The 12,391-nt window shown below is 46.5% G+C and overlaps 2 protein-coding genes across 2 annotated transcripts; one reads left to right on the plus strand and one right to left on the minus strand.

The window, feature by feature from the left end:
• Positions 1-4,907: 4,907 nt before the first annotated feature.
• Positions 4,908-8,839, minus strand: LOC119353581 (bZIP transcription factor 60-like). Its single transcript, XM_037620201.1, has 2 exons — positions 7,390-8,839; positions 4,908-5,476 (listed from the first exon to the last, which is right to left on the minus strand). Exons 1-2 carry the CDS (start codon positions 8,684-8,686, stop codon positions 5,049-5,051), a joined length of 1,725 nt encoding a protein of 574 aa, XP_037476098.1. The 5' UTR covers positions 8,687-8,839; the 3' UTR covers positions 4,908-5,048.
• A 248-nt stretch (positions 8,840-9,087) lies between these two features.
• On the plus strand, positions 9,088-12,110 carry LOC119353582 (ATP synthase mitochondrial F1 complex assembly factor 2-like). Its single transcript, XM_037620203.1, has 4 exons — positions 9,088-9,472; positions 10,873-11,047; positions 11,202-11,479; positions 11,574-12,110. The coding sequence occupies exons 1-4, from the start codon at positions 9,104-9,106 to the stop codon at positions 11,679-11,681; spliced, it is 930 nt and encodes a 309-aa protein (XP_037476100.1). The 5' UTR covers positions 9,088-9,103; the 3' UTR covers positions 11,682-12,110.
• The last annotated feature ends 281 nt before the right edge of the window (positions 12,111-12,391 follow it).

Here is a 12,391-nt window from a genome sequence, read left to right on the forward strand (position 1 = left end):
GTACCAAATATGCAAGCTTGTGGTCAGAACACCACTACAATATGTCGAAGTCATCCCCGTCATCTTCATCGAAGCTGACTTTGTCGTTGTTGAGATACTTCGCAAACTCCCTGCCACCTAATGCTCATGTGGAAGAGCTCGAGGTAGAGGAGAAAGAACCAAATATCTTGCTCCATGCTCCTCTTTTTTTTCATGCAGTTGGTACCGGTGGAGGTCATTGCATCCGAAATCCGGCATACTTTTGTTCATACTTACATAACTTCAGAAAGCTTATCACGAACATCAGTGAAATAAGCAGAATAATCTAAATGTAGGGAACCAACTAGAACATCGAGTGCATTAGCAAACATATCAAGTTTAGCCCTAAGGTCCAGGATAAATGCAAATGCATACAACATATGGATTTCTTTCCGGTATTTCAAATAATTAAGTTTCATGTGAGCAATAACTTCAAGTAATAACTCATCGCTTTCGTATGCATTCACATGAGTAGGAATGTATACAATACTATGCACCATTAAAGGAGATGTGGGATAATAAACCCAAGAAAAATAAATTGTTGCATCATAAAATTTCACCAAAAACTTGGTCAATATTGAAGAAAGACGCCAACTTGTAGGAGTGATTACTGCGATTTGTAGTCGTTATATTTGATCTTACAAAACTATAGGTATGAATCTTTTTCATCAAAAATTTCATACTCTTAGAATGTTCTCGATATCATGTTATGAGTACATGGAATTTTGTAATATTTTTACATCAATTCTTTTCCCTCAAACAAATAAGAATCTAAAAGCTTCTCTCATCCCCGATCGACCACCTGTAAAAGCCGTATTGGCCATAAACCTTTCTTCAACTATAGTTTAAAACATTTGAATTGTATAATCACATACTTTTTTCCATCAGATAATCAATTGACATGAAGACATCGCTTTGTTTGTGGAGTATTTCATGTGATAAATACTTCTAGATGTAGTACACATGGCAGCATTCAATGAAATATGGAAGGATATTGAACGACCAATGTCACTCCATTTTGCCACTTCTCATCCATCAGATCGAGTTAATCCATTTATTTGTATTCAAAGTTAATCCTATGGTATATGCATTGTTTTGATACATTGATGTTTGTTAATGCACTTCTAAAAAAATACACAAACTTATCCACAAATCTTATCATCAAACCAACGAGACTCTTATAATTCCATAAAAACAAAATATATCGGAGACAAACAGATTTTCAAACTCAAATTGAAAATTTGCTAAATCACATATAGTGAATAACTATACATAACACTTCACAATAAAACATCATGATACTTAAAATTAAACTAGCTGCAACATTAATTATAGATATATTAAACTATATAATTATAGCTAACAACAAGCTAATCCTCCTCCCAGAGGAAATGTTGTGGACGAACGGTGAAGTGCTCCTCTTCCTCCCATGGTTGGAGGGGACCACGACCGCCGCCATGCACCGCCGTGGGGTTTCTCCCCTTTCCCTCCTCCTCCTCCTTATCCTCATCGCTTTAGTTGTCCGAGCTCGAGGAATCGTTCGACACGACAACGACAGGGACTTGCTGGAATGAGTAGGCGAACCAGTGAATCATGAGCAACCTCAAAGCATCTCCACCCGCCCCCCAAGAGCCCCCCAGGGCACTTTTTTATCGCCGGTGCCAAAAAAACGCCCAGCCACGCCCCCAGGAGCCCAAATTCGCCGGTTGGGCCAAAATTGGCGCCAGCGGACCCAGGCCGAACCTAGCGCTGTGGGGGCCGACCGGGGGCGCCGGGGAAAAGAAAAATGGCGCCAAAACTTCCCACGCCCGATTCCGACCCTGTGGGCCTCCTCATCGCCTCGCCTCGGCTCCCGCGCGAATCGATGCCAAGGCTGCCGCCGGTCAGCCTTCCATTGATCACGGGCCGATGCCGTTGTGGTCGTGGCTGGGAACCGATTCCCCCTCCCCCCCCCCCACACACACACCGAAATTTTCACTGGCAACGCCCCAAGAGGCGCTATTTTCGCCCAAAAAACGCCCTTAGGGGCCGGACGGCTGGAGATGCTCTCACCATGGTGAATTCGGGTTCGATTCCAGCATCATTTGGGGGGAACATGGGTGGCGGCTAGATATAGTTTGAGTTTGTGGGGGTGCCGATAAGAATTTTATAGTGTCGGCGAGGTAAAGCGGCAACATGCCGTACAAGGATCCACTTATTCAAAGGAGAGGAGATAAAGTGGTGAGCAATAATTTTGGAATGCCCTCCAGCTAAGTCTGAAGCGGTACGTAGTAAATGATACATTCATTTTGCATCATGTTTTCCTACTATTATTTTTATTGTCTTAATGTTATATTTCACTTTTAGATACAATTATAATGTCATTTCTCTCTTAAATTGCAAGTTACATCAGAAGAGGGAGAATGCCGGCATCTAAGAGCATCTCCAGCCGCGCCCCCAACAGGACCCCCAGGCCACTTTTTCGGTGTCGGCGCCAAAAAAACGCCCCATTCACGCCCCCAGGATGCCGAAAAACGCCGGTTCGGTCCTTTTTTCCGCCCGGCGGTCACAGGCCGAACCCGGCGCACTGGGGGCAGTTGGGGGCTCCAGCGCAAGGGAAAAGCGTGGCTGGCCCACGCCGTCAGGGGAAAAGTCAAGGTTTTCTTCCTCGACTCGCCTCCCACCCCCCGCGCCCTCGGCCGCTAGTAGCTATATCCCGGCGCCGCCCGCCGCCTTTCCCCACTAGATAGCCATTCCACGCCAGAAAAATAGCAGAGCTTCGCCGCGGCAGCCCCTCCAACAGCAGTTGGGCATTTCCGACCGCCGTTTCCGGCCGCGGAGGGGCAGTTTAGCGGCAGGTACACGCCCACCGGGCGCAAGGTGTTCGGTGATTTGCCTGCCTCGGCGATGGACTCGGATGACGAGGAAGCACTCACCGCGCTGCTGGAGGAGGAAGTCGAGGCTGACGTCCAGGAAGAAGAGCATCTCATGGTGCTCGTCGCCCTCGCCCAGCTGCTGGCGAGCAATGAAAAGCCGCGACGAGGTGGCTCGGCGCCGGGGCGGGTGAAAGCAAAGAACCGACATCGTCTCAAAGGCTACTGCATGCTCTACTCCGACTACTTCGCCGATGCTCCACTTTACGGCGAGAAAACATTTCGGCGCCGTTATCGGATGAGCCGAAAGCTCTTCCTCAGGATTGTGAATTCCATCCGGGAGTTCGACAACTACTTCAAGTGCAAGATGGATTGCACCGGCGCCCTTGGATTCACCTCCATCCAGAAGTGCACGACATCGATGAGGATGCTTGCATACGGAGCTCCCGGTGGTTCACTCGACGACTATGGGCGCATGGCCGAGTCCACCAGCATAGGGTGTTTCTACAAGTTCTGTCGGCAGTGGTGGCAGTGTTTGGACCGCAATACTTGAGAACACCCAATACGGAAGACACTGCTCGGATCCTAGCACAAAATGCAGCAAGAGGATTTCCTGGGATGCTTGGAAGCATCGACTGCATGCATTGGAAATGGAAAAATTGTCCATTTGCTTGGCAGGGGATGTACAATGGCGCCAAAGGCGGTTGCAATGTGGTACTTGAGGCGGTGGCCACACAGGACCTCTGGATTTGGCACTCCTTCTTTGGTATGCCAGGAACTCACAATGACATCAACGTGCTGCAGTGCTCTCCTGTCTTTGCCAAGCTTGTTGAAGGTCATTCTCCTCCGGTGAACTTCGAGATCAATGGGCGGCACTACAACAAGGGGTACTATCTAGCTGATGGCATCTATCCGAGATGGTCGACATTTGTGAAGACGATCTCAAACCCTGTGCCAGGAGGCAAGAATGCCTGGTTTGCGAAGGTTCGGGAGGCTTGCAGGAAGGATGTCGAGCGGGCATTTGGTGTGCTCCAATCTCGATTTGTTGTTGTCCGGTACCCCGCTCGGACCTGGTCGAAAGATCAAATGTGGAAGATTATAACTTGCTGTGTCATCTTGCACAACATGTTCATCGAGAGCGAGCAAGAAGACCCAGTGTTTGACACTGAACCATACTACAGGCAGGGTCCTCTAGCCAAAGTTGATCACCAGCTACCGGCAACCTGGACTGCCTATCTCAGTATGCGTCAGGAGATCCGAGACCCACAGGTGCATCATCAACTGCAGCAAGATCTGATAGAGCATCTATGGAGGCTCAAGGGCGACGCCGCGCGTGACGTGTGATGAAATATGAGTTTTTTATTTGTTGAACTATATAATTTGTATTGAACTATTTGTTGTTGTACTATTTTGTTGAAGTATTTGATATTTCTGTGATGAAATATATAATAAAAAAATTATGTGTATAATTGAACACCGAACAACGGCGAACCACGCCGAATATGGGCCTATTGTCGCTCATATGGACCCTTTATTCGCCGAAATGGGGTTGAAAAGTGAGCCAATATCGGTGCCTGGGAGCGACGACTGGGCGCGAAACCGCCCCAGCGCCGATTGAATCGCCGGCTCGCCTCCAGGGGATGATTTTTATGCGCCCTGGGGGGCGAACGGATGGAGATGCTCTAAGAATTGTACGAATGAAGCTTGCTTGAAATTAGCACCCACAACCTCCGAATATGTGGCTCACGAGCTCGAGCGGGCCAATATGATATGGGCGTGTCATGACTCTTGTTTGAGTGCCATTTTGGCTCAAAATCGCAATATTAGGGTTGGGCCAATATGATCATCTCTTCAAGAGAGAAAGTTTGTCTAATTCTATGAATCTTTACAAGACCATACCCTACTCGCATCAGTATCTTGCAATATTGCGACAAGATCACAGAAGACTAGGGCATTAATTTTTGATCACCTTGGCCAAGTTTGGAAAATGAAATTGTGTGAGAGATAGGCAAGCAGATAAAAGCACATATATGGCAGTAATAAACAGTCAACTGATTATTTGAGTTAATTAACTGCAACTCTATTAACATGCACAGAACATCAGTTCCTTTGGGAAAATTCCAGTCCTGTTAATCGGTAGTATAACCTAAACACACACTGCTCCGGTGAAAACCCAGCTCACAGATGAGGGCTATGGGTTTTGAACGGCAGGACGCAAGAGTAAGTGACATACTTTACACTGTCAACAAGGACTACAACAAATATACGCGACAATGACTTCGAAGAGATCCTTCCATCAGCGTCCACTCTCGGGTCAGCCAGGACAGAGACCACCACTGATGAAGCCGGTTTGTTTCCAGCAAAGCTCTCGTTCTTGGGGTGCGCTTTGAGGTGATCGGTGTGGTTGGACGTTGAACCTTTTAGGGGAACGGCCATGGAATGTAAAATCCTTCTGTTCTTGACCTTATCGGACTGACTGGAGGTGAGGTTCTCCGTGGAGTTATGTGATGCGTTGTGCATACCACTGGAGTAGACAGGAACAATGGTGGTCGGCGATATATCAAACTGGAACACTTCGGTGCACATTCCGGAGCTCAACATAGGACCTGAAAAAAAATGGGAAGGAATAACTTTCAGCAAATGAAGAAGGAAACTACTTGCAGTAACAGTGTACAATTGAATTCAACTGTTCAAAAGCTACTGAGATAGCACACACTTCTTCCTACAGGATCAAATCCCTAATGTCAAGCTACAATTCAGTTCTTCACAAATATATGTATAGTTGTACAATGGCAACTGAGATAGCACATCACATTGCTACTCAATTCGGGTGTCACAACTACATACACAAAACCGGCAGAAATTAGCAAACTAACAAAAAACATGCTATTGGTACAGTCAATTACATGCTCTATCAAGCCCAGCTAATCATTTTACACTGGGTTTCGCCAGAGTATAGATTGCACCGGTACGAATACGCGTATCAGTATCAGGGCAATACAGATACATGAATATGTCATTTCTGAAAAGTGTCAATACGGGGATACATTTGACTATTTTTGAAAATAATATAAAAAGTATGTTATCAATTAAGCACCAAGCCATTTAGCATATATTTAGTCAGTGCAATCCATTATCTTCCATCATCTTATCCATGATTCCAACAAAAGCAAGAACCAACAGCCAAAGGATAACAGCAATTTACCAAACATAAAAGTTCAGTTAGATACAAAGGGAGGAGGAGGAGGAGGAGGAAATCAACAGTCTTCCATTAGATAGAATTCTATAGGATAGTGGGGGGAAGGGGAGCAGGAGCACCGGGGGAGCCTTCCACCGGCACTACTAGAGCTTGAGAAGTATCGGGGACGTAACGGGAAAGAATCAGTATCGGATACGGTATCCGATACGGATACACTGGTTGCTGGAAGTATCAGTGTTTTCTTCCGTCAGACTCTGTCAGAGCTTTCATCAATGACGAGTCAAATTTATAATACCACAATAGTCCACAAACCATCAATGTTGTATGTTAAAAGCAACCAATCGGAAGCAACAACTATCAGCAAATGAAGGAACAGACTAGTTGCAGTAACTAACTGCTGTTAATGACAGGTTTAATTGAATTAAACTGGACAAAGGCAACTGAGATGGCACCTATTTTTCCTACAAGAATAAATCCCTAATGTCAAGCTACAATTCGATTTTCTAGAAATTTTCTATAAATACATGTGTAACTGTACAATTGCAAGTGAGATAGCACATCACATATCTCAATGCAAACAATTTAGAAATGTATGCCACCCAATTTGGACAACTAAATACACAGAAATGACGGAACTTAAGGAAAAACATGCTACTGGTACAGTCAATTACATGCTCTATCATGTTCAACTAAGCATTTTACATTGGGTTAGTCAAATTATTTCAAGAGCAATGAAGTTTTAGGGACATGCTAAATTTATATATGCTGCATCAGTCCACAAGTAATATTGTACTCCCTCCGTAAAGTAATATAAGAGCGTTTAGAATACTAAAGTAGTGATCTAAACGCTCTTATATTAGTTTACAGAGGGAGTATGTTATAACATGCATACTGATACTGCGTCCATGCACGAGCACATGTTGTGTAATATGCTGCATTAGCAATTGTTGCAACTGCACAAGGCAATAATACACCAAACATAAACTCTTGGAATGCGTTCATTGACCAAGTGACATAACCATATAAGCCCATGATCGCCTCGTTATCCATACTAAATGGTAACCACTTTTCAAGTTGTCTACTGATCGAAACAGAGGCATCCACTAGATAATATTTCCAGAAAATTGCCACCCTTATGTTGGCTAAGTTACTTGCAAACATAAAAACATTATCTATTAGGAAGTTGCATCAGCTAGTGACTGCTACATTCGTATCAAGGTCACAGTATGATAACAAGTATAAAACCGACATGGCACACACACACATGAGTAATTTGTTTTTCAAATCTAAAGCACTATGCAACTTTTGTAGCATCCTTACCTGACATTGCTTCACTAAACCATTGTGGCAGTAATTCATCATCGTCTCTGTATATGCTTCCATCTCCAGGAGGTAAAGCCATCAGTTTATTTTTTATTGCTTTAGCAGATTCCATGACTTCTCCAGAATTCAACTGAGCAACATGGCCAGGAATTGCCAAACTAGTATCTTCTTGTCCTTGGTTACATGAAGTCTTCCCATCAGAGTGACACATGCGCGAAGAGGCTTTCTCACTCGCAACAACAGACCGGATAACCAAATTTCCATTGATCTTGACATGCTTCCCATTCCTAGGAATATACAACAACGCCGGGAGCGTCTCACTTGAATTATGCGGCAACTTCGAATCAACACCTTCCAAGACACCATCTCGAGGCCCGTCAACAGCCAGAACCCTCCCATGACGTGATTGTGATGGACCAAGCACAATTCCTTCTCGGGAATCAACTGCTCCATACATCCGATTTACCGCAGGAACCAAACACCCACAGAGCATCATCAGGAACAGCAATCCAAGGAGGCTAACACTAGCAACCTTCTTGGTCTTCCTAGACTTCTTGGCCGGTGGCTCTGCGGCAGCCGACGCAGGCTGCTTGGTTTTCAGCCGAGGTATCGGCATGAGCGGCACTTGGGAGCCGTGCGCTCCCATCGCATAAGCCGGGTGCATCCATGGCAGCGGCAAAGGGTACAATCCAGGGTACATCGGCAGCGGCGGCGGGACGCCTGCGCCACCGGCACCGGCCAGTTGCTGCTTGAGAGCGGCGTTCTCAGCCGTGACGCAGGAGATCCTGGTGGAGAGGTCGGCGATGGTGGCCTGCATGGCCTTGACCTTCCCCTCCAGCTCCTCCACGTACTGCTTCTTCCTCTGCCGCGACAGGTGTGCGCTCTCCCTGTTCCGCACCAGCCGCGCCCGCCGCTTGTCGTCCTCACCCTCCCCGTTCATAGCCTTGCCGTCGCTTCCAGCGCTCGCGCTCCTGGAAGACGTCTCCGAGGACTCGTCGTTCTTCAGGCCGCCGTCCGCTCCGGCACCGGAGCCGGAGGAGGAGTCCCCTGCCCCGCCCGGCGACCCGGCCGAGGAGGAGGACGTGGCGAGCGGCGGCGGCGGCGACGGGAGCTGCACGTCGTCGGTGGGGAGGAGGTCGAGGTCGAGGTCGAAGTCGAAGTCGATGTCCAGATCGTCGAGATCGAAGCCGTCCAGGGCGAAGGCGTCGTCGTCCCCGACGGGGCCGTGCGGGAACTCCGGCAGGTCGTCGGGGAAGGGCAGGTCCGCGAAGGGGGACGCCTCCGCGATGGCCATGGCGCGAGATCCGGTCACGGCGAGCGCATGCGCGACGGCGGGGCGGCCGGTCGGGGTCCTGGATCTCGCGCGGCGCGGTCGCCGTAGCGTGCAGGGTTTGCAATGTGGGAAGGGAAGGGAAAGGAAAGGCAGGAACTGCAGCTGGGGAATTCGGTCCGAGTCGCTGGTCGCCTCTTTGGCGTCGTCGAGACGAACCGGACCCACCATGCGCGGCCGCGTGGGGGCGGTGGGGCCTAAGTCAGACGCCAGACGCGTCTGGAACGTTCTCCGGGCCTCCTTGATGGGCCTGCATGGGCCAGAGAGCAGCCTGCTGGGTTTACAAATGGGCCGGGTTCGTTGACGGGCTGGAATTACTTTTGTAGGGTACTACAGATTGGGAGAGTGAAGGCCCAGGTGAAGCGGCGACCAGGCAGAGGAATGGCGACCATACTCGCGGGCCGCCGCCTGCTCCTCCTGCGGCGATGCGCGGCCGGGCGGCGGCTGCTGGGCACGGCGGCGGAGGCGTCTCCGGGCGGGGAGGAGGCGGGGGGCGAGGCGATCTACGTGAGGAAGCCCTCGTCCTCGTCGACGCGGGACGAGACCTCGGTGTCCATGCCCATGTCGTTCATGACGGGGTCCGTGGTGGGGAAGCGCTTCTACCGCGACGCCACCGTGCGCCGCGCCGACGACGGCAACGGGTGGACGGTCATGCTCGACTACCGCACCCTCAAGACGCCCGCCAAGCGCCCGCTCAAGCTGCACTCGCGCACGCTCGCCATGGCCGTCGCCGCCGAGTGGGAGTACCAGGTCTTGACCCCATTGCCTCTCCTCCTCTCTTCTCCTTCCTGTTCTGTTGTTTGGGATCACTAGGGTTCTGTATTATGGTGAATTATGTGAAGATTTAGTGAAATTTCATTCTATTTTACATTTAAAATGCACCGAATCTAGGTTTTCATCGTACTATTTAGTGCCGCGACTGAATTGCTTTTAATATTCTCATTTCTTCCCCTTTATCGTGTCATGAGCAGTTCTAACTGATCAAAATGGTCGTTTGGCTATAAGTAGAAGGAAACAAGTAAACAGTACTCAAAATGCAGTCCATCAGCATAGATCTGTTGCATTTATGCATAACGGGTAGTTCATTGCCTTCTGTGGAGAATAGAGCACCTTAGAGTTGAATTTGCACCTCCGATCTCTAGAGAGGCAACAGAGGTTGAAAATGAAACTAAAGCAAAACTCAATATGGCGGATGAAATCGCAAAATATAAGTTGGTTTTGACATGTTTTTGTTAATTCACTATTTTTTGTGTCATGAGCAGTTGTAAGATGCCTGTATGGTTATTTGGGAAGAAAGTAAAAATGGTACAGTAATGCAGAATGCGCAGTTCATTGCCTACTGTGGGGAATATAGAGTATAATTTGTTTGGTGTCAAAAAGTGGTAGGAAACCAATCATGTTCATAGCACATTGTAGAGTTGAGTATTCATTTCTGATCTCTAGAGAGGCAATAGAGGTTGAAAATGAAATAAAGCCTCAATATGGCCAATGAAATTGAACAATATAACTTGGTATTCACATGTTTGTTACTTTGCTCTTTTTTGTGTCATGAGCAGTTCTAAAATGCCTGTATGGTTGTTCGGCAAGAAAGTAAAAAGGAAATAAATATTAGTGTTTGCAATATAATATGTTGGTGTACGTTAGTTGTGTTATGCAGAATGTGCAGTTCATTGTCTTCTTTGGAGAATAGAGCACATTATAGTGTCTTCTGATCTCTAGAGGCAGAGAGGTTGAAAATGAACATTCCCACTGTCAGCTCCTCGAATAAAATTAGAACAAGGCCCATATGGCCGATGTACCCTCAGTATGTCATCTCTTATACACATCATAAATAGTACGCATATGCTGCAGTAGCTGAATTTAAGGAGAACTAGTGGTTTGATAGTTTTTACTTAGTTAAGCGAATCTATGTTTTTGCATGGCTGAGTTGCAGCTTCAAATGTTCCCCACTGTAACTTATAACGTGCAAGCTACTAGAGTTGTTACAATTTTGAACAACTTGCTTTTTTTGGTCTGCTGCTCATCTACCACCCTGTAGGAATGTGGGATTGTATCTGAAATAACTTTTATGGAAAAAAATGTTTCGTGTATTTAATTCCATACTTTCTAGATCAATGGGTACTGGTACTGAAAGTTCCTTATTTTCATAGGAACAAGATGGAATCCGGCCTTTTACGATGCCTCTTATGAAGCTTGCTTGTACTGCACTGGAGAGAGTTCCGCTGACACGAACGAAAATAATTAGCAATTTGATGCAAAAATTCCATCAAGATTTGGTATTTTGCCGCTCACCTGCCGATGATGAACTTACCAAAGGAGTTTATGGTAATGTACCAAAAGAATTTCTCATAAGTTGGTGCAGTTGTTGTGCTCCAACATGAGTGAACTGGTTTCAGGCTACTTAGATCCATACAATTAAGTTGCAGATGCTCTGTGTCATTTGCACCGATTTCTCATGCTTTCTTACTTTTATGTGCAGAAAAACAGAAGGAGAAAATTGACCCAATACTGGACTGGGTCAACTCTGAGTTTGGGGTCAAGCCTGTTGTGTACACAAGTTTCTTAGGAGGGAAGCAGGATGAGCGGCTAGCTAAGGCTGTAGAAACCGTTCTGAAGGATGCAAATGATTATGAGCTGGCATCTATTGATGCTATGGCCGCAGCAGCCCATTCCCTGGTAATCCCTCTCGCAATATTTAGAGGAAAGTTGGGAGTTGATGAATCCATTGAGCTAATCAGGCTTGAAGAAGATCACCAGGTGTGATATCGCAACCATTTTGTTTCTTCACTTGACTTTTTTCTTTTCTTCTCTTTGCTTCTGTCTTATGGTCTTTATTGTTCCATAACCCCAGGTCGATCGATGGGGCTTGGTTGAAGGAGGCCATGATGTTGATATTGCGGACCTTAAAGTCCAGATGTCATCGGCTGTTGTGTTCCTTCAACTTTCATGGCTGAAGTAACCTTTTGATCGATGATAATCTGCGTAATTGTTTCTGCTTTTTTTTCTTGAGCTTGTATCATGAAGAGTTGTAGAATAATAATTAGCCGCAGATGGTTAAGAGAAAACAAAGTACCGGTATTCAACAGGTGCTGATGCTGAACTCTTGATTAAACAGAGCTCAGTGTGTTATGTTAGCAAGGGTGTATGAAAATCCAACATCCTTTTCTGGATCCCAGTGGTCTCTGGTTATGAAGGGTAAAATGCAATCAATAGCAGAATTCTGGTTTGGTGTGATGAGGACTGCAGCAGCAGAACAATGCCAGCGCTGCATCGTCGGTCGTTTCGGACCATGCTGTACCAAATGGCTGCCGATTTCTGAATGTGTAAAACACTGCAGCACAATTTTCCAGTTTATATAAGATGTAATAAATTATTGATGTGAACTAAACTGAAACGAGTGTGAAGTTAGATAACCCCATGCTACGGCTGGTGTGCCGTGGTTTTCTATCTAAGGTGTGTACGTCCTAGTTATTGATGTGAAAGAATACCAAGGGCCTCCTAGTTCCAGGGAGAAGTGGAAGAAAAATGTAGGAATATATTCTTTTTTCCTATGTTGATACTATGTATACGTTTATTCAAAGGAAAAGGGCAAAGAAAGCATAGATACTTTTTTCCTTCGATCTCACTTTCAAAGGAAAAACACGGGAAATCTAACATCGACAAGGAGCT

The sequence above is a fragment of the Triticum dicoccoides genome, chromosome 2A, assembly GCF_002162155.2.
Source record: "Triticum dicoccoides isolate Atlit2015 ecotype Zavitan chromosome 2A, WEW_v2.0, whole genome shotgun sequence".
Lineage (NCBI taxonomy): Eukaryota > Viridiplantae > Streptophyta > Magnoliopsida > Poales > Poaceae > Triticum > Triticum dicoccoides.